At 44.0% G+C, this 23,902-nt stretch overlaps 2 protein-coding genes across 10 annotated transcripts; one reads left to right on the top strand and one right to left on the bottom strand.

Annotated features, from left to right (window-relative positions):
* The first annotated feature begins 459 nt into the window (after positions 1 to 459).
* Positions 460 to 12,856, top strand: LOC121269365 (zinc finger protein 229-like). Of its 8 annotated transcripts, XR_005941342.1 has the most exons (4): positions 460 to 538; positions 6,428 to 6,545; positions 6,645 to 6,886; positions 9,574 to 12,856. XR_005941342.1 is itself a non-coding variant. In XM_041173948.1 (3 exons), the coding sequence occupies exon 1, from the start codon at positions 7,017 to 7,019 to the stop codon at positions 8,157 to 8,159; it is 1,143 nt and encodes a 380-aa protein (XP_041029882.1). In that variant the 5' UTR covers positions 6,938 to 7,016; the 3' UTR covers positions 8,160 to 9,294; positions 9,574 to 10,493; positions 12,489 to 12,856. The 8 variants fall into 8 exon arrangements, 3 of the variants coding, with proteins under 3 accessions (XP_041029882.1, XP_041029880.1, XP_041029879.1); XR_005941346.1 differs by lacking the exon at positions 6,645 to 6,886 and having other exon boundaries at positions 6,428 to 6,541; XR_005941343.1 differs by lacking the exon at positions 6,645 to 6,886.
* Positions 12,857 to 13,211: 355 nt separating this feature from the next.
* LOC121269366 (zinc finger protein 135-like) lies at positions 13,212 to 18,094 on the bottom strand. 2 transcript variants are annotated; one of them, XM_041173950.1, is made up of 2 exons: positions 18,020 to 18,094; positions 13,212 to 15,347 (listed from the first exon to the last, which is right to left on the bottom strand). In XM_041173950.1, the coding sequence occupies exon 2, from the start codon at positions 14,997 to 14,999 to the stop codon at positions 13,890 to 13,892; it is 1,110 nt and encodes a 369-aa protein (XP_041029884.1). In that variant the 5' UTR covers positions 15,000 to 15,347; positions 18,020 to 18,094; the 3' UTR covers positions 13,212 to 13,889. The 2 variants fall into 2 exon arrangements, with proteins under 2 accessions (XP_041029884.1, XP_041029883.1); XM_041173949.1 differs by having other exon boundaries at positions 17,922 to 18,068.
* Positions 18,095 to 23,902: the final 5,808 nt, after the last annotated feature.

Here is a 23,902-nt window from a genome sequence, read left to right as displayed (position 1 = left end):
ATAGCTGGAAAAACTCAGGTCTGACAGATTGCCTGATATAGAAAACATACTTTAAACCTGATTTAGCACACCCCCTTCACACAAACTACAACAGATTGTCTTTGAGATCGGTTGATCGCTTATGGCTAGTGTTGTTCTGAATGATAGCAACATTAACCTTCTCCCTAACCTGCACTAAACCTTCTGTCGATTCATTCATTGAAACCAAGGATTTTCCTTGTTATAATGGTGACCTTCCCTGTCAGAGTTTGATCTGTTCAAAGTCACAAACCAAAGGTCCAGTTTTCCCCTGGAGTTTGAATCAAATCAGCATTCAAAAACGGTGTCTTATTTCAGCCAATGAGGGAGATCCGGGCTCAGCCCCGCCTTTCATTTACTCAGATTGGTGGGAGGGCCAGCAGCTTCAATTCAGTCATCCAGTCTCTCCCTCTTCCAATTAGTAGGCAGCTACCGTCAATCACATGGGCATAGTGAGTTGGAGCATGCGCAATACGGGTATGCAGCTGGCTTGAGACGTTTGAGTGGAAACGCGGAGCGGGTGAGAAACTGGTGGGCGATTCGGGAGGGACGGAATGCGCAGGGCGGTTCGGGAGGGATGGAGCCGGCGGGCGGATCAGAGGCTTTTTAAATATAATGTAAAGGCCTTAGGTCCCGAATAAAGAGTTAAGAGCCCGGGGTTTGACGGGCGGCAGTTGCCGCGCCTTGCTCCGGAGTCAGGCCCGTGGTAACGCCATCGTATCAGAGGCAATGGGTGTCAACGCGCATGTGCATACAGGGAAATCCTGGCCAGGTCCTGCCGCTCATCTTATGTGGATGAAATATTGGTATGGATAGAAGATTGGCTAGTTAACAGAAAACAGAGGGTATGCACAGATGGATCATTGCTGGTTGGCAAGATGTAATAATAATGTGTGCCACAGGGTCAGTGCTGGGGCCTCAGCTTTTTACAATTTATATAAATGACTTGGATGAAGGGACTGAAGGTATGGTTGCTAAATTTGCTGATGATGCAAAGATAGTAGGTAAGTTGTGAAGAGGACACGAGGAGGCTACAAAGGGATGTAGATAGGTTAAGTGAATTAAAAGCAAAATCTGAAACAAAAACAAAAATACCTGGAAAAACTCAGCAGGTCTGACAGCATCTGCAGAGAGGAATACAGTTGACGTTTTGAGTCCGTTTGACTCTTCATCAGAACGCTCTGTTGAGTCATACGGACTCAAAACGTCAACTATTCCTCTCCGCAGATGCTGTCAGACTTGCTGAGTTTTTCCATGTATTTTTGTTTAGGTTAAGTGAGTATCTGGCCAATGGAGTATAATCTGGGAAAATGTTAAATTGTCTATTTTGGCAGGAACATACAAACCAGGAGCAGGAGTAGGCCATTCGTTCCCTTGAGCCTGCTCTGCCATTTAATAAGTTCATGGCTGATCTGATAACCTGAAATCTGCATCCCACCTACCTATCATCCCCTTGCTTGCCAAGAATCTGTCCACCTCTGCCTTAAAAATATTCAAAGACTCTGCTTCCACCACCTTTTCATGAAGAGAGTTCCAAAGATTCCCGACCCTTTGAGTGGGGAAAAAAAAAATCACCTCATCTCTGTTTTAAATGGGCAACCCCTTATTTTTAAACAGAGAACCCTAATTCTAAATTCTTCCACAATAGGAAACATCCTCTCCACATCCACCCTGTCAAGACCCCTCAGGATCTTGTATGTTTCAATTCTCTCTTACTCTTCTAAGCTCCAACGGATACAAGCCTAGCCTGCCCAACCTTTCCTCATAAGACAACCCATCTATTCCATCTATTAGTTTAGTAAACCTCTCTGAACTGCTTTCAATGCATTTACATCCTTCCTTAAATAAGGTGACTATACTGTAAACAGTACTCCAAATGTGGTCTTGGTAGTGCCCTGTACAACTAAAGCATAACCTCCCTACTTTTGTATTGAATTCCTCTTGCAATAAATGATAACATTATATTAGCTTTCCTAATTACTTGCTGTACTTGCATACTATTCTTTTGTGATTCATGCACCAGGACACCCAGGTCCCTCTGCACCTCAGAGCTCTGCAATCTCACACCTTTTAGATAATACGATTCTCTTTTAGTCTTCTCGCCAAAATGGACATTTTCCCACATCATACTTTATTTGCTGGATATTTGCCCACTCACTTAACCTATCTTTCTATCAGTGTTTCTCAACCTCCTTCCATCCTCTTCACAACTTAATTTCCTACCTATCTTTGTGTCATCAGCAAATTTGGAAACCATCCCTTCATCCAAGTCATTTATATAAATTGTAAACAGGTGAGGTCCCAGCACTGATCCCTGTGGCACACCTGAAAAAGATCAATTTATACCTACTCTCTGCTTCCTGTTAGCCATGCCAATATGTTACCCCCTATACCATGAGCTTTTATTTTCCACAATAATCTTTCATGTGGCACTTTATCAAATGCCTTATGGAAATCTTAAGTACACTACATTCACCAGTTTCCCTTTATCCACAGCACATGTTACTTCCTCAAAGAACTCCAATAAGTTGATTAAACACGATTTCCCTTTCACAAAACCATGTTAATTCTGTCTGACAACCTTGAGCTTATCCAAGTGCCCTGCTATAACTTCTTTAGTAATAGATTCTAACGTTTTCCCTATGACAAATGTTAAGCTAACTAGCCTGTAGTTTCCCACTTTCTGTCTCTCTCCCTTTCTGAATAATGGAGTTACATTTGCTATCTTCCAATTTAATGGGACGTTCCCAGAATCTAAGGAGTTTTGGAAAATTAAAACCAATGCATCAACTATCTCAGTAGGTGCTTTTAAGAACCTAGGATGAAGTCCATCTTGACCCGGGCTCTTGTCAGTCCGCAGCTCCAGCAAGTTGCTCAGTACCACTTCTCTGGCGACTGTAATTTTCCTGACCTCCTTCTGCACTTCTGTTTCCTGCTTTTTAGCTGCTTCTGGGATGTTACTTATATCCTCTATAGTGAAAACTGATGGACAATACTTCAATTCATCTGCCATCTCCTTGTTTTCCATTAACAATTCTCCAGACTAACTTTCTATAGGACCAACACTGACTTTGTTAACTATTTTCCTTTTTTAAATATTGATATAAACTCTTACGATCTGATTTTATATTTCTGCCTTGCTTTCTCTCATATTCTATTTCTTCCCTCCTTATTAGTCTTTTAGTCATTTTTTCTTCCTTATATATCCAACCTTCTGACCTGCCACCTGTCTTTGCACAATTATCTGTTTTTTCTTTAAGTTTGATAATACCTTTAACCTTTCTAGTTAACCACAGATGGTGTGTCCATTCCTTGGAATTTTTCATACTTGTTGGGATGTATCTATTCTGTGCATTCTGAAATATCCCCTTAAATAATAGCCACTGCATTTCTATTGACCTATCCCTTAACCTAATTTTCCTGTTTACTTTAGCCAGCTCAACTTCCATGCCCTCATAATTGCCCTTATTTAAGTTTAACAACTTAGTCTCAGAACCACTGCTCTCTCTCTCTCAAACAGAATGTAAAACTCAATCATATTGTGTCACTGCTACCTTCACTATAAGATCATTAATTACACTGATCTGATTGCACAATGCCAGGTCTAATGTAGCCTGCTACAACAGAAACAGAATTACCTGGAAAAACTCAGCAGGTCTGGCAACATCGGCAGAGAAAAAAAGCGTTGACGTTTCGAGTCCTCATGACCCTTCAACAGAACTGAGTGAATCTAAGGAGTGGGGTGAAATATAAGCTGGTTTAAGGTGCGGGGGGGTGTTGGGTGGGAGGAGAGAAGTGGGGGGGTGGTGTGGGTGTAGGGACAAGCAAGCAGTGATAGGAGCAGATAATCAAAGGATGTCAGACAAAAGAACACAGGCGTTGAAGGTGGTGATATTATCTAAACGAATGTGCTAATTAAGAATGGATGGTAGGGCACTCAAGGTACAGCTCTGGTGGGGGGTGGGGTGGAAAGACTAGCAGGGCATAAAAGATTTAAAAATAATGGAAATAGGTGGGAAAAGAAAAATCTATATAAATTATTGGAAAAAACAAAAGGAAGGGGGAAGAAACAGAAAGGAGGCGGGGATGGAGGAGGGAGTTCAAGATCTAAAGTTGTTGAATTCAGTATTCAGTCCGGAAGGCTGTAAAGTGCCTAGTCGGAAGATGAGGTGCTGTTCCTCCAGTTTGCGTTGGGCATCACTGGAACAATGCAGCAAGCCAAGGACAGACATGTGGGCAAGAGAGCAGGGTGGAGTGTTAAAATGGCAAACTGGAGAAACAGCACCTCATCTTCCGACTAGGCATTTTAAAGCCTTCCGGACTGAATACTGAATTCAACAACTTTGGATCTTGAACTCCTTTCTCCATCCCCGCCTCCTTTCTGTTTATTCCCCCTTCCTTTTGTTTTTTCCAATAATTTAAATAGATTTTTCTTTTCCCACCTATTTCCATTATTTTTAAATCTTTTATGCCCTCCTAGCCTTTCCACCCCACCCCCACTAGAGTGGGCTACCATCCATTCTTAATTAGCACATTCATTTAGATAATATCACCACCTTCAAAGCCTCTGTTATTTTGTCTGTGACATATTTTGGTTATCTGCTCCTATCACTGCTTGCTTGTCCCTACAACCACACCACCACCCTCACTTCCCTCCGCCCCCCCCATCCCCCTCCTTAAACCAGCTTATATTTCACCTCTCTCCTTAGATTCACTCAGTTCTGTTGAAGGGTCATGAGGACTCGAAAGGTCAACTCTTTTCTTCTCCGCCGATGCTGCCAGACCTGCTGAGTTTTTCCAGGTAATTCTGTTTTTGTTTTGGATTTCCAGCATGCGCAGTTTTTTGTTGTTATCTCTATTGCAGCCTGCTGTCTGGTTGGTTCCAGAACATAATGTTCTAAGAAACTATCCAAAAAACACTCAACTTACTCCTCATCTAGACTATCTTTGCCCATCTGACTTTTCCAGGCTATATGTAAATTAAAATCTACCATGATTATTGACGTGCCATTCTGACAAGCTCCAATTATTTCTTCCTTTATGCTCGACCCTACCATATGGGGATGGTTAGGGGGGCCTGTACACAATTCCAAAAAATAAGTATATAATCTGAATGGTGACAGATTGCAGAGCTTTGAGATGCAGAAAGATCCAGGTGCTTAGGCCATAAATAGCAAAAGTTAGTATGCAGGTATGGCAAGTAATTGGGAAGCTAATGGAATGTTATCGTTTATTGCGAGGGGAATTGAATATAAAGGTAGAGTTCAGTTATACAGGACATTGGTGAGACCACATCTGCAGTTTTGGCAGTATTGGTCTCCTTATTTAAAGATGTAAATGCATTGAAAGCAGTTCTGAGAATGTTTACTAGGCTAATACCTGGAAAAGGTAGGCCATCTTATGAGTTAAGGTTGGACAGGCTGGGCTGGCATCCACTGCAGTTTAGAAGAATGAGGAGCGACTTGATTGAAACATATAAGATCCTGAAGAGTCTTGACAGGATGGATGTGGAAAGGATGTTTCATCTTGTGGGATAATCTAGAGCGAGGGATCACTGTTTAAAAATAAGGGGTCATCTATTTAAGACAGAAATGAGGTTGTTTTTTCTCTGAGGGTTGAGAGTCTTTGGAACTCTTCCTCAAAAGGTGCTGGAGGTAGAGTCTCTGAATATTTTTAAGGAAAAGCTACATAGATTCTTGATAAGTAATATGGTGAAAGGTTATGTATGGGGATAGGTGGGAATGTGGAGAAATGAGGACAGCCATTATATTGAATGGTGGAGCAGGCTCGAGGGGCCATGTGGCCACCTCCTGCTCCTAACCTGTACACCAATTTGTACACCAATTGCTTGAAGGACCAGCCGATTCCACTTGGTCCTCCAGCCCTGTCCCTGCTTCCTGTTAATCTGGAGGTGCCATTAATCATCCCATGAGCATTTTAAACTTAGCATGTGCAATGGTGGTGATGGAGAGCCGCTTGTTTATCGCATCTGCAGCCGATAGAGGGAGTGATGGAGCCGGACGATGGATGGGGAGGCTATGTAAACAATCTGTGGAGGACGCAAACCCTTAGTAATAACTGTCAGCTCCCTAGCTTGCAGCTGTGGGGCTTCTCCTTCATGGGAACAGGCCCAGGTTAAGGTTCCCATCCTGGTTCAGCAAGTGGAGGATGGTTCGTACCAGAGGAAGGAGGGAAACCCTGAGAGGTGGGCAGGATGGATTTAGAAACACCACGGCGAGGCTGCAAACTTCAATTAAGAAACTGCAGAACCAGTGTTTGCAGTTCCAGGGCTTTTTGCCTTATGTGTGGCCATCTTGGTTGAGCCAACAGAGGGGGGTGGGCCTTCAGGATCCCAGTGACCAGGAAAGAAAATAATTGATTCATTGATTTATTATCACTCTGCACACAGGGGCTTGAGAACTGAACCCAGGCAGAGGTGAGGGAGGGACAAAACTGGAATTGGAGGAAGGAAATGGTGGAGATGGTGCAAGTGGTTTGGACTTCAGCACGAAGAAGAGAGACAGTGTGTAAGCCAAGGATTTAAAGTTTTGGGCGAACAAGGGAGGAAAAAAACGTTCAGTGAAATCTAGTATTGTTTGTTCTGAATTTCTATCTTGTACTTACAGTGAACACTTTGGTGGAGTCCTTATACAGGGTGTTAGAAGGGAAGGATTTTCATATGCAAAACTGAAACCAAACATCATGGTTGATCACCTGATTATTCAGATCTGAATATCATCAAACGTTGAATGTGGAAGAAGAAATGTTTGTCCTTTCTGTCTGTGGGAAGAGATTTCAAACATCACTGTGACTGGAAAAGCAACGAGACACTCACACTCAAGTGAGAGTGTTCCAATGCACTGACTGGGTAAAGAGCTTTAACCATTTACACAGCCTGAAAAAACATCATACCGGGGGGGGGAAGAAACTGTACATGTGTACGTGGATGAGGTTTCAATTAATTGTCCAACCTGGAAAGACACAAAGACACTGGCACCATGGAGAAGCCGTGGAAATGTGAGGACTGTGGGAAGGGATTCAATTATCCATCCCTGTTGGAAATCCATCGACGTATTCACACTAGGCAGAAACCGTGGAAATGTGAGGATTGTGGTAAAGGATTTAATTATCCCGAGCAACTGGAAAACCATCGACGCAGTCACACTGGGGAGAAACCATGGAAGTGTGAGGATTGTGGCAAAGGATTCAATTATCCTTCCCTCTTGAGAAACCATCAACGCTGTCACATTGGAGCCAACACCACGGAGAAACCGTGGAAATGTGAGGAGTGTGGTAAAGGATTTGACTATCCGTCCCTGCTGAGAAACCATCAACGCAGTCACACTGGGGAGAGGCCATGGAAATGTGAGGACTGTGGGAAAAGATTCAATTATCGACATCTGCTGGAAGTCCACCGACGCAGCCACACTGGGGAGAAGCCATTCATCTGTTCTGTGTGTGGGAAGGGGTTTATTAAGTCATCCTGCCTCATGTTACACCAGCGAATTCACACTGAGGAGAAGCCCTTCAGTTGCCCTTCCTGTGGAAAGAGGTTCAGACAGTCATCGAAGCTCAATGCACATCAGCAAGTTCATACTGGGGAGAGACTGTTCACCTGCTCGGTGTGTGGGAAGGGATTCAGTCGGTCAGCGTATCTCATGATACACGAGCGAATTCACACTGAGGAGAAGCCCTTCAGCTGCACTTTCTGTGGAAAGAAGTTCAGGCAGTCAGCCAACCTCGTTACACATCAGCGAATTCACACTGGGGAGAGACCGTTCAGCTGCACTTATTGTGGAAAGGGTTTCAGGAGGTCTTCCAGCCTGAGCACACACCAGCGAGTTCACACTGGGGAGAGACCATTCACTTGTTCTGTGTGTGGGAAGGGATTCACTCAGTCGGCCAGCCTTGTGTCACACAAGCGAATTCACACCGAGGAGAAGCCCTTCAGCTGCACTTCCTGTGGAAAGAGATTTAGGCATCCTTCCACCCTCACTGCACACCAACGTACTCACACTGGGGAGAGGCCATTCCCCTGCTCCGTGTGTGGAAAGGGATTCACTCAGTCACGCTATCTGCTGAAACACCAGCAGGTTCACAAGCAGGGGTTGGATTCTAATATTAAACATGTCCAGAACTGACAGTCTGAAAATATTAGGTTTGTTTCTGCTGATGTTAGCAACCCGACAAAATTATGAATTTTTACTTCAACCCTGCCGTGACCTTTGGTGCAAAATCTACAATTCAGTGTCTGAAAGGTTCCACTGATTAACATCTCCAATTAGAAAGTGCTGATAATTCCTACTGACTTACACATTATAGAATTAAATTATCAAGGAACATTAGCCAAAATAATAAATATTTTATAGGCACATGAATAAAAGCTTCATCAATCAACACAGATATTGATGAAGCTCGTAAGTCACTGAGTTCAATTATTTGTGACACAGCGGCAGCAATATTTGGAAAAGGTAGAATCCACAATAAAGATTGGTTTAAGACCAACTCAGCAGATCTGTCTTTGAAGCAAAAAGCAACATAAACCCAACAGCTAGTACACTGTCTTGGCTACTTTCAAATGATGTAGTTGTGCAAAAGACGGGGAGATACTGCGTAAATAAACACTGGAACAGCCTACATCAAGATGTCCAAATTTCCTGTAATAACAGAAATCTATGTGCTTTGTGTAATATCAAGAGGACACTTGGTCCAACCATCACCAAAGTTACCTCCCCAAAATGTGAAGTACTCACCGACAGAGTTAAATAGATGTTGCACTGGATTGAACACCTGTGAGGCGGACATCTCTTAGTCTCCGTTTGATGCTCTCTTGCAGCTTCCTATCATGGTTGAAATGCACGAGGAACCCTCATCACTTGAGCTTGAAAAGGCCGTTGATTGCTTAGCAAGCAGGCTCCCAGCAGGGATGAAATTCCAGCTGAACTGCTCAAGCACGGGAACTATCATCCACTGCCACACCTTCATCATGTCCTTCTCCTCTGTTGGAAGATCTGATCTGAGGATTATCAGATCATTGAATGGCGGAGCAGACTCGATGGTCCAAATGGACTACTTCTGCTCCTATGTCTTATGATAGGGTCCATTCCACTGGATATGTGTGATGCAAAGATCATATAACCAAGCTGACACCTTCGCTTGGCTCATACTTGAAAGAGCTCATCTACTTGCAGACCAAATGTATGCAGAAGCACAGTAGGATGTCTGTGCTAATCATCTACTGTGGACGTGAAGTTTTCCATATGCCAGCTACAAGAGGTGTACAATCGGTATTTAATCTAAAATGCTGTCAGCTTCTCCTGAGAAAAATGTAGCATTATAATTATTGGCTGAAAGTAAACCTTTTTGTAAGAATTATAATGTACTTGTACAATTGAAAAGGCATTGGAAAGTTTGATCCCCTGAAGATACGCTTCAGCCTTGAAGTTATGATCTGGAGCTCAAAAGCTGCGGGAAGCTCCATCCTCGTAAACTCTTTTTCTCTATGCAGGTTGAAGTTTCTGTAAAAGCTAACTTTTTTGTTTTTTGTCCCTTCAGTTTTATTACAGTTATGTGGAAAGGTGCCTGAAGGAGAGTGGAAAAAACCCAATAACAATTGGGCAAAGCTGAGAAAAATGTCAGAAGAATTGGAAAAGCAAAGTTTAAAACGGTGTTTGGTTCATCTTTGATCTGAAAATAAAATTTATGTGAAGTTGACAAAATTGTGCACATTTAAGAATATTTAGTCTGCTCTTCTGCAAATAGGCAGAGAAGTTAACCCTTTCCACTGACAGCATTGTGACAATTTGAACTAAAGACTTTGCCTTTTAAAGATTTGACTTTCTCCCATTTGTTATCTTTCAAGACCAAGTCCATGAGAACAGGAGATATGGGAGATATCTCAAAACCGATTGCAAGTACTTGTGTCTCTTAGCTGAAAATACAATTGGCCAATAAAGTTCCTCTGACGCATATGAAGAGATAGAATGGTAATTAACGGCACTTAGAATAACAGAGAAAATCACAGCAGCAGGCAGGAATTAGAATAACTCGCCCCGGGGATAGTTCAATAAAACATATCAACCTGCATGTACATTCTAGTGAAGGTCAGGAAAGTGTAGCAGACAATACGAAATTGATAGCTTTCTCTTGGAGAAGATTGTTTCCTTGCTTCTTAATTTTTTAAGAAAACTGCATTTGATATTTTCTGGTCACTCCCTGCAGCGTTGGAACCCACGAAGGGGGAGAAAGATCTTCAGACAGACACCGCCCTGATCTTTTGGTCAGATCATCTGAATGTCCAAGACTGGCTTGCATCAGATGGCACGTGTGGTTTGATGTTGGGATACCAGTATGTGTGTGCAGATGTGATTTCTTACTGAAGTACATGCGGAAACACATTGTGAAGCTCCATTGAAGACCGAGTCCCAGACATGCTCAGTTACTTGCCAACTAAACAACATGATGTGATTGAGGTAGTCAGTGGAGTGAGACAACATTTTACATCTTCCGAGGCATTCACAGAGAAACTGACTTTGAGACAGTCAGGATAGAATTAAACACACTGTGATAATAAATGGGTCTTTTACGGAGTGACAGGCAATGAGTAGTGGGGTACCGCAGGGATCAGTGGTTGGGCCCTAGCTATTCACAATGTATATCAATGATTTGGATATGGGAACCAAATATAATATTTGCAAGTTTGCTGACAATACAAAATTTGGTGAGAATGTGAGAGATGAGGGTGTTAAGAGGCTTCAAGGTGATTTAGACAAGTTAAGTGGGCAAATACATGGCAGATGCAGCATAACGTGGATAAGTGTGAAGTTATCCACTTCGGTAGGAAAAACAGAATGGCAGAATATTATTTAAATGGTGATAGATTGGGAAATGTTGATGTACAAAGGGACCTGGGTGTGCTTGTACATCAGTCACTGAAAGCAAGCAGGCGGGTGCAGCAAGCAGTTAAGTCGGCAAATGGTATGTTTGCCTTCATTGCAAGAAAACTTAGAGCGTATAGGAGCAAGGAAGACTTACTGCAGCTGTACGGGGCCTTGGTGAGACCAAACCTGAAGTATTGCGTGCAATTTTGATCTTACTTAAGAAAATATATACTTACCATAGAGGAAGTGCAGTGAAGGTTCATCAGACGGATTCCTGGGATGGCAAGATTGGCATATGAGGGGAGTTTGTGTCAACTAGGCCTTTATTCACTGAAGTTTAGAAGAATGATAGGGGATCTCATTGAAACGTCCAAAATTCTGACAGGGCTTGGACAGACGAGATGCAGGGATGATGTTTCCTCTGGTTGGCCGGGGGTGAGGGGGTGGTTTGAAACAAGGGATCACAGTCTCAGGATATGGGTAAGCCATTTAGGACTGAGATGAGAAATTTCTTCACTCAGATGATAGCGAACCTGTGGAATTCTCTCCCACAGAAGGCTGTGGAGGCCATGCCACTGAATATATTTAAGAAGGAAATAGATTGATTTCTAGATTTTAAAGGCACCAAGGAGCATGGGGAGAGTGCGGGAGAATGGCGTTGGGGTAGAGGATCAGCCATAATCGAATGGCGGAGGAGGCTCAAAGAGCCGAATGACCTACTCTTGGTCCTATTTTCAATGTTTCACACTGGTATCTATTAGAGGGAGTATAATTAAAGTAAAGAGGGATTATAAAATCTGGATTTAGAAAATATCCACAAGGTGGATGCAGGTGAACAGAGAGCAGGAGAATCTTTAAAGTACATATTTGAACTGTAGTTATTTACAATATGCAAATAATTTAGAATTGTGTAAAATGATCTGCAGGTGGGAAGGATGAATCTAAGTCAAAAGTTATCATTTTTTACAGGCAAGTTTTTTTACAAATATTCTTTGTGCAGTTCAAAGGTTTGTGTTGGTGCTTCTGATAATTCTGGTAGCTTTAGTATGTTATCTACCGAATGTAATCAAGAAATTAGGAAAACTCGCTCATAGCTGGGTTGGCCAGAAATCAGTTCGTGAGAAGTCAGTAGGCATGTTTATTTTTTAAGGTTTGGAGATCTGTAAGAGATAAGGTCCAATAACCTTACAAAATCTTCAGAACTTTTACTGGATATTATGGGAATATCTCTCACTCTTATAAAGAAACCTCCCGGATTGATAAACACAGGACACTGTAGGCCTGTTACCTCTGCCAAGGACATGTCTCCAACACAGACTCTGAAACAAGATGAACTCGATAGGTTGGGAGATCTCATGACTCATATGTAAACCAACTGTCTGAGTAAAGGTTAAACAGGATGTCCTAGAAAGTGCTGAACCAGGAAAATAATTCATGGACTGCTAATGGAAATAAAGGGGTTTCTTTGAATATCTGTCCCTTGCTAATTGCCAATTGAATAAGTGATTAATGTAACACCCCCAGAAATAAGGTGTGTTGACAGGCTTTCAAGAGGGAAAATCATTTCAGACAAGAAATATATTCTTTCAGTGATATATGCTGGCTTCGGCCAAATACTTTGGCTCAAGAAGACTGAGAAAAGATGAAACTGCCATGTCCAGCCATGAAGATCAGATTTGTCCCTCCGTTTGTCTGATCCGGGGAGGATAAACCATTCCGGGGAGGCTACCACCCCCATCCATGGAAATCAACATCCCCCCTGATCCGGTACCAATGAACCATTCTGGGGAGACTGCAACCTCCAGTCATGGAGATGGGCATCGCCTTCTCTCAAACCATTTGTCCAATCTGGGACCAGTGAACTGTTCTCACCCATTACAAGGTGCATGTCTTTTCTGCCTAGTTAAATTATGTATCATCTCAATATTGTTGCTTATTAATAAAATGGTTCAAAATCACCTTTGACTTTGAACACCTTTTTGGGTAATCCGTGACTCCCAGTCTAAAATCCTACACTTGTCCATGGATTAACCGTACGCATGAGAACTGAAATAGTCCAGAGCAATGATGAGGTGTTAGTTGTGGCTCAGTGGTTGCATTCTTATTTCTGTGTTAGGAGGTTGTGGGTTGAAACGCACATCCAATAACATAAGCATTAAGTCCAGATTGCAATTTTGATGCAGTACCGAGGGAGCACTGCAATATTGGAGGTCCTGTCTTCTAGACAAGACCTTCAACGGTAGCCCACCTGCCCTTTTAGTTGGTGTAAAAGTTCGCATGAGGTTATTCCAAAGGGCAGGGGAGTTCTCCCCAGTGAAATGATAAATATTTATTCCTCAACAAACATCACTGAACACATTATCTGGTCATTCACATTTCCATTCGTGGGATCTTGTGCACAGTTTGATTACTGCAATTCCTACATTACAACAGCGACTACATTCCAAAAGAATTTCATTGGCTGCAAAGCACTTTGGGACATCCTGAAGTTGCAAAATGCGCTATATAAATACAAGTCTTCCATTAACAAAGGAGAAAAGGCCCAAAAATGGAACAGTTGGTAACAGGACATCAATCAGTCTCCGCTTAGACACAAACTGATTTCACCAATAGTCAGAATGAATATGGTTCAGTCCTGGCTGTCATTGACAGCAGCAAAAACAGCAGCATCAAACCTGTAGTCACTTGGGAATATGCTGGTGTCTCAGCAGAGCGAATGATAGATTAAGTCACTTTCCACACGGAGCAGGTAAACAGCCTGCCCCCAGTGTGAGTACATAGGTGTTTCAGCAGATAATACTTGTGCTTTTAAAGCCCTTCTCATAGTTCAAACAGTTAAATGGTCTCTTATCAGAGTGAATAAGTTGATGTTTACTGGGTTGCAATGACTGAGTGAATCCCTTTCTACACACACACAGAGGTGAACAGCCTCTCCCCAGTATGAACACAGCAGATCCCTTGCACTTTTAAATCTCTTCTCAGTCCGAACATTCAAACCGTCTCTTTATCACTGTGGACCAGTTGATGTGAAATGAGGGTGCTTAACCGAGCAAACCCCTTGCCACACACACAGCAGCTGAATGGCCTCTCTCCAGTATGAGTGGGTTGGTGTCTCAGCAGATTCCCTGTGCTTTTAAAACTCTTCCCACAGTCAGAGCATTCAAATGGTCTCTTATCAGTGTGAACAAGTTGATGTTTGCTGAGTTGCGATGACTGAGTAAATCCCTTCCCACACACAGAGCAGCTGAACGGCCTCTCCCCAGTGTGAATACGCTGGTGTTTCATCAGTTCATTTCTACTTTTAAACCTCTTCCCACAGTTTGAACATTTACATGGTCTCTCATCAGAGTGAACAATTTTGTGTCTTCTGAGATAGGATAAGCATGTGAACCCCTTCCCACACACAGAGCAGGTAAAAGGTTTCTCCCCGGTGTGAATACCCTGGTGTTCACTGAGGTGAGATGAAGTGCTGAATCCCTTCCCACACATGGAGCAAGTGAACGGTCTCTCTCCAGTGTGAATACGTTGGTGTCGAAGAAGGTGTGATGATTTAACAAATCCTTTCCCACAAACGTTGCAAACAAACGGTCTCTCTCCAGTGTGAACACGCTTATGTTCAGTGAGGGTGGAATACTGCCTGAACTTTTTCCCACACTGAGAGCAGTTGAATGGTCTCTCCCCTGTGTGAACACGCTTGTGTTCAGTGAGGTGCGAAGCACAAGTGAATCCTTTCCCACACACGGAGCAGGTGAAGGGCCTCTCCCCAGTGTGAACACGTAGATGTTCAGTGAGGTGAGATATTTGTCTGAACTTCTTCCCACACTGAGAGCAACTGAATGGTTTCTCCCCAGTGTGAACTCGTTGGTGTTGAATTAAACCTTCAGAGCTCTTAAAGCTCTTCCCACAGTCAGAGCATGGAAAAGGTCTCTCCTCAGTGTGAACTCGCTGGTGTGACACTAGGCTAAATGACTGAGCAAATCCTTTACCACACACACAGCAGGTAAATGGTCTCTCCCCAGTGTGAGTGCGTCGATGAATTTCCAACTGAGACGGGGATCTGAATCCCTTCCCACAGTCCCCACATTTCCACGGTTTCTCCATGGTACGGGTGTCCTTGTGTCTCTCCAGGTTGGGCGATCAGTTGAATCCTTGTCCACACAGAGAACATGTGTATGGTTTCTCCCCGCCGTGAATGTTGTAATGGTTTTCAGGCTGTGTAACTGGTTAAAGCTCTTTCAGTGCACTCAGTTGGGCACGTGTGTCTCGGTGCTTTTTCAGTCACACTGATGTCGGAAAACTTTTCTCACAGACAGAACAGGAAAAAAAAATTATCTTTCCACATTCAAAGGCTGATGATATTCAGGTCCTGATGAATTGAGTGACTCTGTCAGGTCTTCATGTTATACTTGGTTTGAGTTTCCCACCTGGAACTCCTCACCTTCCAATAACCTGGAAAGGAAGTTCACATAAGTTATCACTCTTAAGTCCAGGATAGAAATTCAGAACAGACAATTCTAGTTCATATAGGACATTTTTTTCCCCAAACATGTGGTTTCCCAAACAAAAAGGAACAAAACTCAGCAACAAAGCCCAAACAAAAGCAAAGGAGACTTTTCCAACTAAACATAAATGTTCACAGTGTCTATGAGACACTCTCTACCCTGAGGTGTCCTCTGGTCACGGAATGTATCAACTTCCGGTTGACACCGTATGCTCAGAGCCACACAGGCACAGACACGACCACAAAAGAGAGAGGCTAGCAACCAGAATGACACCAACCCCCTCCCTGCCATGGGTTCCGTTCACCATGGATCTACAAATTCCTGTTTTAACCAGGCCCATGAACAGGGTCAGAAGATCATCATCCAACTTGTCCACCACTATTCCACTCCACCACCCCACATGCCCACCACTACCACATTGGCAGCCAAAGATTAGGAGCCTGGGGCTGAAGTATGACTATACGGTGAGAAGCAGACCCTTCAAGCATACAAGGGATTCAGCTCTCACACTGAATATATACATGACCGCATGGACACCTCTGGGTTGTAAACTTCACCTGCAGCCTGGAAACAGGTGACACTGCTTAAAAACCTGTTGCCCAGGATGCCCAGGGAGGGATGGGGGGATTCAGGAAAACAGCAGGGGAAATGACAAGGTTCTAGAGCACTTTGCGTGAAAATAAGCAGAGACAGTGGAAGAGTAACAACGGGGATACAGCATTAGTGACAAAGGTGATGTCAGAGGTAATTAGAAAAATGTCAAAGCTAAAGGCACCAGATCTAAATGTTTGAAGTATTCACAACAAATGAGATGAAACAAAGCGCTGAAAGAAGTTAATAGGTTTCATTAAATAGCTATTATGGAGACATGGCTGGAACATGGCTAATGTTGGGAACTAAATCTTATCGGATGTTTATCTTTTCGAAGAGGCAGGCAGAATGGAAAAGGAGGGAGTAGCCCTGATAAGAAAATATGGGATAAAGGCAGTCGAGGGAAAGGATCTTAGCTCAGAAAATCAAGAAGAAGGATTAGTTTGGATGGAGCTAAGAAACCACAAGAAGCAGGAAATATTGGGGGCAGTTGTTTATTGCCTCCCCCCCACTCCCCAACAGAGGGTGTAGTGTATATGGAATGAAATAAATCTGACAAGAATGAGGAACAAGAACAAAGAACAAAGAAAAGTAAAGCACAGGAACAGGTCCTTTGGCCCTCCAAGCCTGAGCCGATCATACTGCCCCTCAACTAAAACATTTTGCACTTCCAGGGTCCGTATCCTTCTATTCCCATCCTATTCATGTATGTGTCAAGCTGCCTCTTAAACACCACTATCATACATGCTTCCACCACTTCCTCTGGCAGCAAATTCCAGATACTCACTACCCTCTGTGTAAAAAATTTGCCCTGCACATCTCCTCTATAGTTTTTCCTCTCACCTTAAATCTATGTCCCCTAGTAATTGACGCTTCCACCTTGGGAAAAAGCTTCTGACTTTCTACTCGGTCCGTGCCACTCATAATTTTGTAAACTTCTATCAAGTCGCCCCTCAATCTCTGTCGCTCTAGTGAGAACAGTCCAAGTTTCTCCAACCTCTCCTCATAGCTAATAACCTCCAGACCATGCAGCATCCTGGTAAACCTCCTCTGCACCCACTCCAATGCCTCCATATCCTTCTGCTAATGTAGCGACCAGAATTGCACGCAATATCCCAAGTGTGGCCGAACCAAGGTTCTATACAGCTGCAGCATGACTTCCCAGCTTTTATACTCAATACCCCTGCTCACGAAGACAAGCATGCATATGCCTTCTTGACTATCCACCTGCGTTGTCAATTTCAGTGATGTGGACCTGTACACCCAGATCCCTCTGCCCGTCAATGCACTTAAGGGTTCTGCCATTTACTGTAGGAACTGAAAGAAACCAGTTTTAGGAAAGGGATAATGCTGCAGAAATTAAATTGGAACTAAATTGGAACAAATCTCCTGGACCCACCGACCTTGCACCCTAAGATTTTCAAACAGGAAGCCGCAGACAGAGTGGATCCATTGATTTTCATCATGCAGAATTCCATAGATTCACTGTGACCCTGAAGCCCCGCCCACTCCCTCTTCCCTCACCAGGCAGGAGTGAGAGTTTGGAACATGCACTGCCTGGAAGTCTAGTGGAGGCAGGTTCAATTGAGGCATTCAAGAGGGCATTGGATGATTATTTAAATGGAAACAACGTGCAGGGTTAGGGGGAAAAGACAGGAGATTGGCACTAAGATAAAATGCTCGGAGAGCCGGTGCTGACACGATGGGCCGAATAGCCTCCTTCTACACCGTAACAATTCTGTTTGTGGCCAAGATGGACGCCTACGCGTCCCTATCACTGAAAAGGCACAGTCTTCCTCTCTCAAGATGGCGGCCGGTTGCCCGGGTAACGCTGACCTGTCAGCGGGGCCCAAGCCACGCGTCCCTGCTACGACCTGATCCCCACTCGTAAGATGGCGGCCATTGCGCCCGCTCCCCTGGGACCTCTCACCTTGGGTAATTACGGGGCAATTGGCCTATTATTGGGGGCCTCAGGCCTACCCCGGAAATATATAAATTTCGCAGGCCATTCGCGGTTCTCAGTCCTACCCCGTGCGCACAATCTCCTCCCGCTTGCCTAATCGTCCCCTCCGATTCAGTCAATCGCCATCACTGATAATGAGCATGCTCAGAGCACACGGAGCCCGCTCCTGCGCACTGGCGTCCTATAGTCATTTGTAGGGGACTTTCTGAATCGCGGTCTGTTCTGGGGAAGTGATCTGCCATTGACAGCTTGAGGTTACTTTTTTGGCATCCCTCTCGAGATCGGAGCCAGAGGCACAATACACAAAATTAGCACACAAAGTCTGTATACCTGTATACCTTGAATACCTGGACCTTCATCCCTGATGCAAAATCTGTGGCGTAGATGGAAGGTATGTCATGTGAACAACAGTTCAACCTAATGGTCTGATGCTGGACTCTAAATTCTCTGTAATTGAATGTAATAACCCAACTCCTGATCAGCATTTTTCACATCTACGTGACGTTGCTGGCTATGTCAACATCTATCGCCCATCCCTATATACCCTTGAGAATGTGGCGGTGAGCTGCCTTCTTGAACTGCTGCAGACCATTTGGTGTAAGTGCATCCAAAGGGCTGTTAAGGAGAGAGTTCCAGGATTTTGACCCAGCAGAGGTGAATTAATGCTTGGATTCATACAGCTAAACCCTCAGAATTGGATTAATACTCCAGGCCACATAACCCCCCATCATAAACTATTTATTTTATCACTGACTCCATCCCACTCCCTGGCCGTCGACTGAGTCTGAAACGGACGATCCTGACTGTCTTACATCCAGTACCAGGTGAGCAGAAATGTTTTCCAAATAGATATTGGGAAGAGGGAAAACACTGCCTTCAGGCCCTGCTATAAATTTCACTCCCTATCCACCGATTCATCCCTCTTGCTTGCAGTACTCTGAGGCTGAACCAGATTGCTCATGATCCTGTTGTCATATTTTACCCCAAGCTGTGCTTCGGACTACATATCACTAAGACCGCTTATGCCAAACCCTGTAATATTGCCTATCCGTGTCCCTGCCTCAGTTCATCTGCTGCTAAAACTCATCTGTTCTTTTTTATTCCCTCCAAAGTGGACTATTCTAACGTGCACCTTATTGGCCTCCCAGATTCAACTATAGAAACTTGAGTAAAGTGTGAAGTTTTAGCAACCTTACCTTAGGAAGCATATTATTATTTTAGACGGAGTGCAACAGAAGTTCACCAGACTTTCTCCCAGGATACTGGGGCTATGATATGAAGACAGATTGGGGGAACAGGGTCTGTGTTCTCTAGAGTTTCGAAGAATGACAGGTGAAGTCACTGAAACCTACAAAACACTTAAAGGAATAGACAGGGGAGATGCAGGAAATGTGCTATCCTTCATTGGGGAATCTAGAACCAGGACACACAATTTCAAAATAAGGGGAAAGCCACGTATGACCGAGATGAGTAGAATTTGTACTTTTACTCAGAGTGTTGTGAGTCTTTGGAATTCTCCATCCCATGGGGCGGGGGGCGGTAGGAGGGGGGCAGAGTGGCGGTGGCATGTTGGGGGTTGTGGATGCTCTCATTGAGCATGTTTAAAGTAGAAAGTTACAGATTTCTAAATACCAATCATGTAAAAGAAGATGGGGATAATGTGGGAAAAAGGCACTGAAGTGGATGATCAGCCATGATCGTATTGAATGGCAGAGCAGGCTTGACGGGCTGAATGGCCTACTCCTTCTCCTATGTTCATATGTTGAGGTCATCCAAAACTCAGCTGCTCATATCCTTATTCACACCAAGTCTTATTCACCATCACTCCTGTGCTCGCTGCTGATCTCAGGCCCTACAACTCTCGGGAATTTTCTGGGCTCATTGAATTCTGGCCCACCCAGACTCCTGTTCCTTCCCCGTGGCCACAATCGCCTCCCACATCCCGAGCCATCTGTTTCTCCTCTATCCGTTTGCACTTGCCACGTCGAGCATGCTCCGAGCACCGCCCAGCCCCGCATCGGCGCTCTTGATCCCTGCCCTCAATGATAGGGGACTTTCTGACCCGTGAGCAATCCTGAGTAAATCAGCCACCATCAAGACCAATCAGTGAAACAGGCAAAATGGAAGATCCATGCAAAAGGGGAACATTGGGCAGGAGGCACAATGAGAGTTTCGGACACATTATTACATACACTCATCAGAAACACATTAACCTGATAGCAGGTCACTTCCACATGATCAGCCTGTGGCACGGAGCCTCCTGAAATTCCAGCCCCTTTAAGGGAGTTGAGATGTGGAGTCAAGTCTTAGTGAAATCAGGGTTTTAATTGTTCACCGTTTTACAAATTGGTGCGGAGTCACATTCGAAGTTCGTGCAAACTGTGACTCCAAGGTTTATTAGCCCTTCACCCTCCAGACCATTTGAGCTCCCTATTGTTGGACACTCTTTTGTTCTTCAATGTCCTCCTAGTTTTGTTGTATCTGATCCAATAACCACCCTCCTAACATCACACAGGGAATGGCTTTAGGCTTCTTTTGACTTTTCACCTCAGTCTTATTCTGCTGAATTGTCCGTTACTTTTTTGTCCATTAACTCTTTTTTTAGATATTATCCCTTCTTTTTGTTCCAGGATTTAATCTTTCTGCCATTTACTTTTCAACCATCGTTATCGGTGAATTAGCATCAACTATAATACCAGTAGGAAAGCCTCAACTGGGATTAATAAGAGTTTTTTCTGCATCTATCTTCCACCAGCGATAATCACCCAGGATAACAACAGACCACTTAATTATTGTTTGTTGTTTCCTGTGCCCAGATGTTGATCAATATTGAGTTAAGGTTCATAGAAGGTTGTGGAATCGTATGACCAACACGCTTGCAGTCACAGAAGGATAATGTTTATTTGAGTTTCTCTAAGTGGTGTTAACTGATGACTAACAATTAACTGCCAACTTTGTTTAAATTCAAAGCAAGCACGTTCATTCTGGTTTGTCAATTTATTGCTGGGGAATGACCCAGGGTATAGCTGCCGCTTATTTTGTTCAGTTGAAACAGACACAGTTTGCATACATGTTATTTATGTCTGCAACGAACAGGGCTATGTTATTTAGCTTCCACACATAAGTGCACCATACTGCTAACCTGGCTGGTAATTTTAAATTGGTTGACGGTGTAATTCTTAGAGCAATAAGCATTGTTGAGCAAATATTGGTCAATTGCGGAATCACATTAAATGTTGGCTACTGGTGTTTTGAATTTTGCAAGCACGAGCTGGTTGGATACAGTCACTACTGAAGACATATTCTATTTAATATCAGCAGCCAGTCTTTGGGTCATACAGCATACATAACTAGCATCGTGCCAGCACTGAAATTCAAATATCATATTGCTCATTTATGTGATAGGCTGAACTATTTGTCTGGGAGGCAACATCCTGTTAGTAGCAAACAGCGGTCATGATGCTGCTGCATAGTAGCAGCTTGAAATGGCTAACATCCACCTATTGCTCAAATTTCTAAGAAACGTTACATTTCCTGGGTAATCTGAGGTAGACATAGCACTTTGCAGTACTGAAAGTGGTGGCACTCGGCCCATTTATCCATTTGCGTGATATATACTAATGACCTGATCAGCTTAGCTTTTATCCCACAGGTTAGATTTGATGCATCAAATTTCAACAACACGTTTGCATAGTGAGCAAATGACTTGCACCCTGTTTTCGAGGTGGTCAATAAGGCCAATCATGTGGTTGGTTGAACTGTGGGAATCCCAGCATATATTTTGACCAATGATGATAAGCTTGCGGTGAAAGTTATTAGAGAACACCTGGCAGATCTTTTTTAACTAGCTCGTCAGGGAAAGGGAGTTCATTTGACTGCTCGATTTCAAAGTGCAGGATGGGGCCCATAAGCTGTGTAATGAAATTCCAGCATACAGCTGCACATTCAAATATACAAGTGTGTCATTTACTCATCAAAAATATTTAAGGGATACGAGGCTGGGGGGTCATTCCATCAAATATACATTTCTCATGGAACACAACAAAGCTGTTTGCAAGAGCTGGACTTAGAGGGAACCCCATGGCGGCACCATTTATTGGACATTCATAGCGTCCTAAAACTTGAACTCAATTGCGCGAGGTGCTGAGTTTGTAAGTTCAATGCATGCTGATTCGCACAATGGTGCGGGTCTAGATCGCCATGATATAGTGCTGCAGTGCAAATGCCTATGGCTTCCTTGAGCTGTATAATGGTGAATACGCTGGCAATGTCAAATGACCATACAGGACTCACATATCGGCAATGATGCTATGTCGATGTGCTTATTGGATGTTGCTAACCTATTGCCAGCCGCTCCTACTCGGTTCTCCAGACCCGCCCTCTGTTCCTATTGGTCCGCAGTTGCCGTCAATCACACGGAAATTCTGAGCTGGAGCATGCGCAGTATGGGAATGCTGTCGGACTCAGGTGGCAGCGACGAAATTTCGAGGGAAGGCGGGGGAAGTGCCGAGCAGTGGTATCGTGCTGCCAGAGTGCTACTATGTATCATTCTCTAACTAGTGGCAGCCGCGGTCGGGAGTCCCCCAAACAGTCCACTGAGTTGTGACTCCCGTGGAACCCTCCCAAACAGCCGACACCTGTCGAGCCCATGAGACCATAAGACATAGGAGCAGAAATTAGGCCATTCGACCCATCGGGTCTGCTCCGTCATTCAATCACAGCTGATACATTTATCAACCCTATTCTCCCGCCTTCTCCCCGTACCCTTTGATCCCCTTACCAGTCAAGAACCTATCTATCTCGATCTTAAATACACTCAATGACCTGGCCTCCACAGCCTTCTGTGGCAATGAATTTCGTTGATTCACCACTCTCTGGCTAAAGAAGTTTCTCCTCATCTTTGTTCTAAAAGGTCTTCCCTTTACTCTGAGGCTGTGCCCTCGAGTCCTAGTCTCTCCTACTAATGGAAAAATCTTCCCCATGTACACTCTATCCAGGGCTTTCAGTATTCTGTAGGTTTCAATCAGATCCCCCCTCATCGTTCGAAACTCCATCGCGTACAGACCCAGAGTCCTCAAATGTTCCTCATACGTTAAGCCTTTCATTCCTGGGATCATTCTCATCAACCTCCTCTGGATCCACTCCAGGGCCAGCACATCCTTCATCAGATATGGGGCCCAAAATTTCTCACAATATTCTAAATGTGGTCGGACTGGGACCACAGTACCCGGCAGGCTGCAGCCTCGCTAATGTCACTTGCGCATGCCTGCCGGGAGCTGGATGACACATGCGCAGTTTGTCTTCTATTCTTCCTTCATGTGGGGATCGGCCCTGCGCTCATGCGCAGAAGAAAATTGATCAAATGGAAAAGGGACGAACGGCGCGAAACTACAGGTCATAGCTTGGCTTAAATAGCCAAGTGGTTATGGTACTGGGTTTGTAACCCCAAGATCAAGAGTTCAAATCTCACAATGGCAAACTATGAAACAATGTAACTTCATCTGAATAGGAACAGATGGAAACGTGTTTGTACTCGAAAGAGTTACAGGTCATGTAGAAGCACCATTACGGGAGAAGGTGGCCCACCCAGCAAGGGTGACAGGAGAATGGTCCCAGAACTTCCAGAGGTAAGTTTAAAGAAAGCTCCAAGTTAAAGAAAGAGCAGTGAAGGGAGCAGGCTTGAAGCAATTTGGGCTTGAAAGAAGCCGTGAAGATCTGGGGTGGCAACTGAAGGTCGGTGACTCCTTAATGCAGGCCGTTGAAGCAGTGATTTCTGCTTGAAAGGGTCGAAGATCTGAAAGTATACTTGGAAGCTGAAGATTGAGTGTGCATGAAGATGAGGAGAGTGTGCCAACTGGTGTTAAGGATAGGTTGACTGTCCTTGGTTGCACCAGTGTGAGTGGCACACTTAAGGATAAATTAGCTGCAATTGGAAAAAGCAAATGACC

This window comes from Carcharodon carcharias, chromosome 24, assembly GCF_017639515.1.
Source record: "Carcharodon carcharias isolate sCarCar2 chromosome 24, sCarCar2.pri, whole genome shotgun sequence".
In the NCBI taxonomy this organism is placed as follows: domain Eukaryota; kingdom Metazoa; phylum Chordata; class Chondrichthyes; order Lamniformes; family Lamnidae; genus Carcharodon; species Carcharodon carcharias.
This window is presented reverse-complemented; position numbering and strand designations above follow the sequence as displayed.

What these genes read in the sequence shown, in the direction of transcription:
- LOC121269365 (XM_041173946.1), top strand. Translation starts at nt 7,017, where the DNA reads ATGGAGAAGCCGTGGAAATGTGAGGACTGTGGGAAGGGATTCAATTAT.
- LOC121269366 (XM_041173950.1), bottom strand. Translation starts at nt 14,999, where the DNA reads ATGGAGAAACCGTGGAAATGTGGGGACTGTGGGAAGGGATTCAGATCC.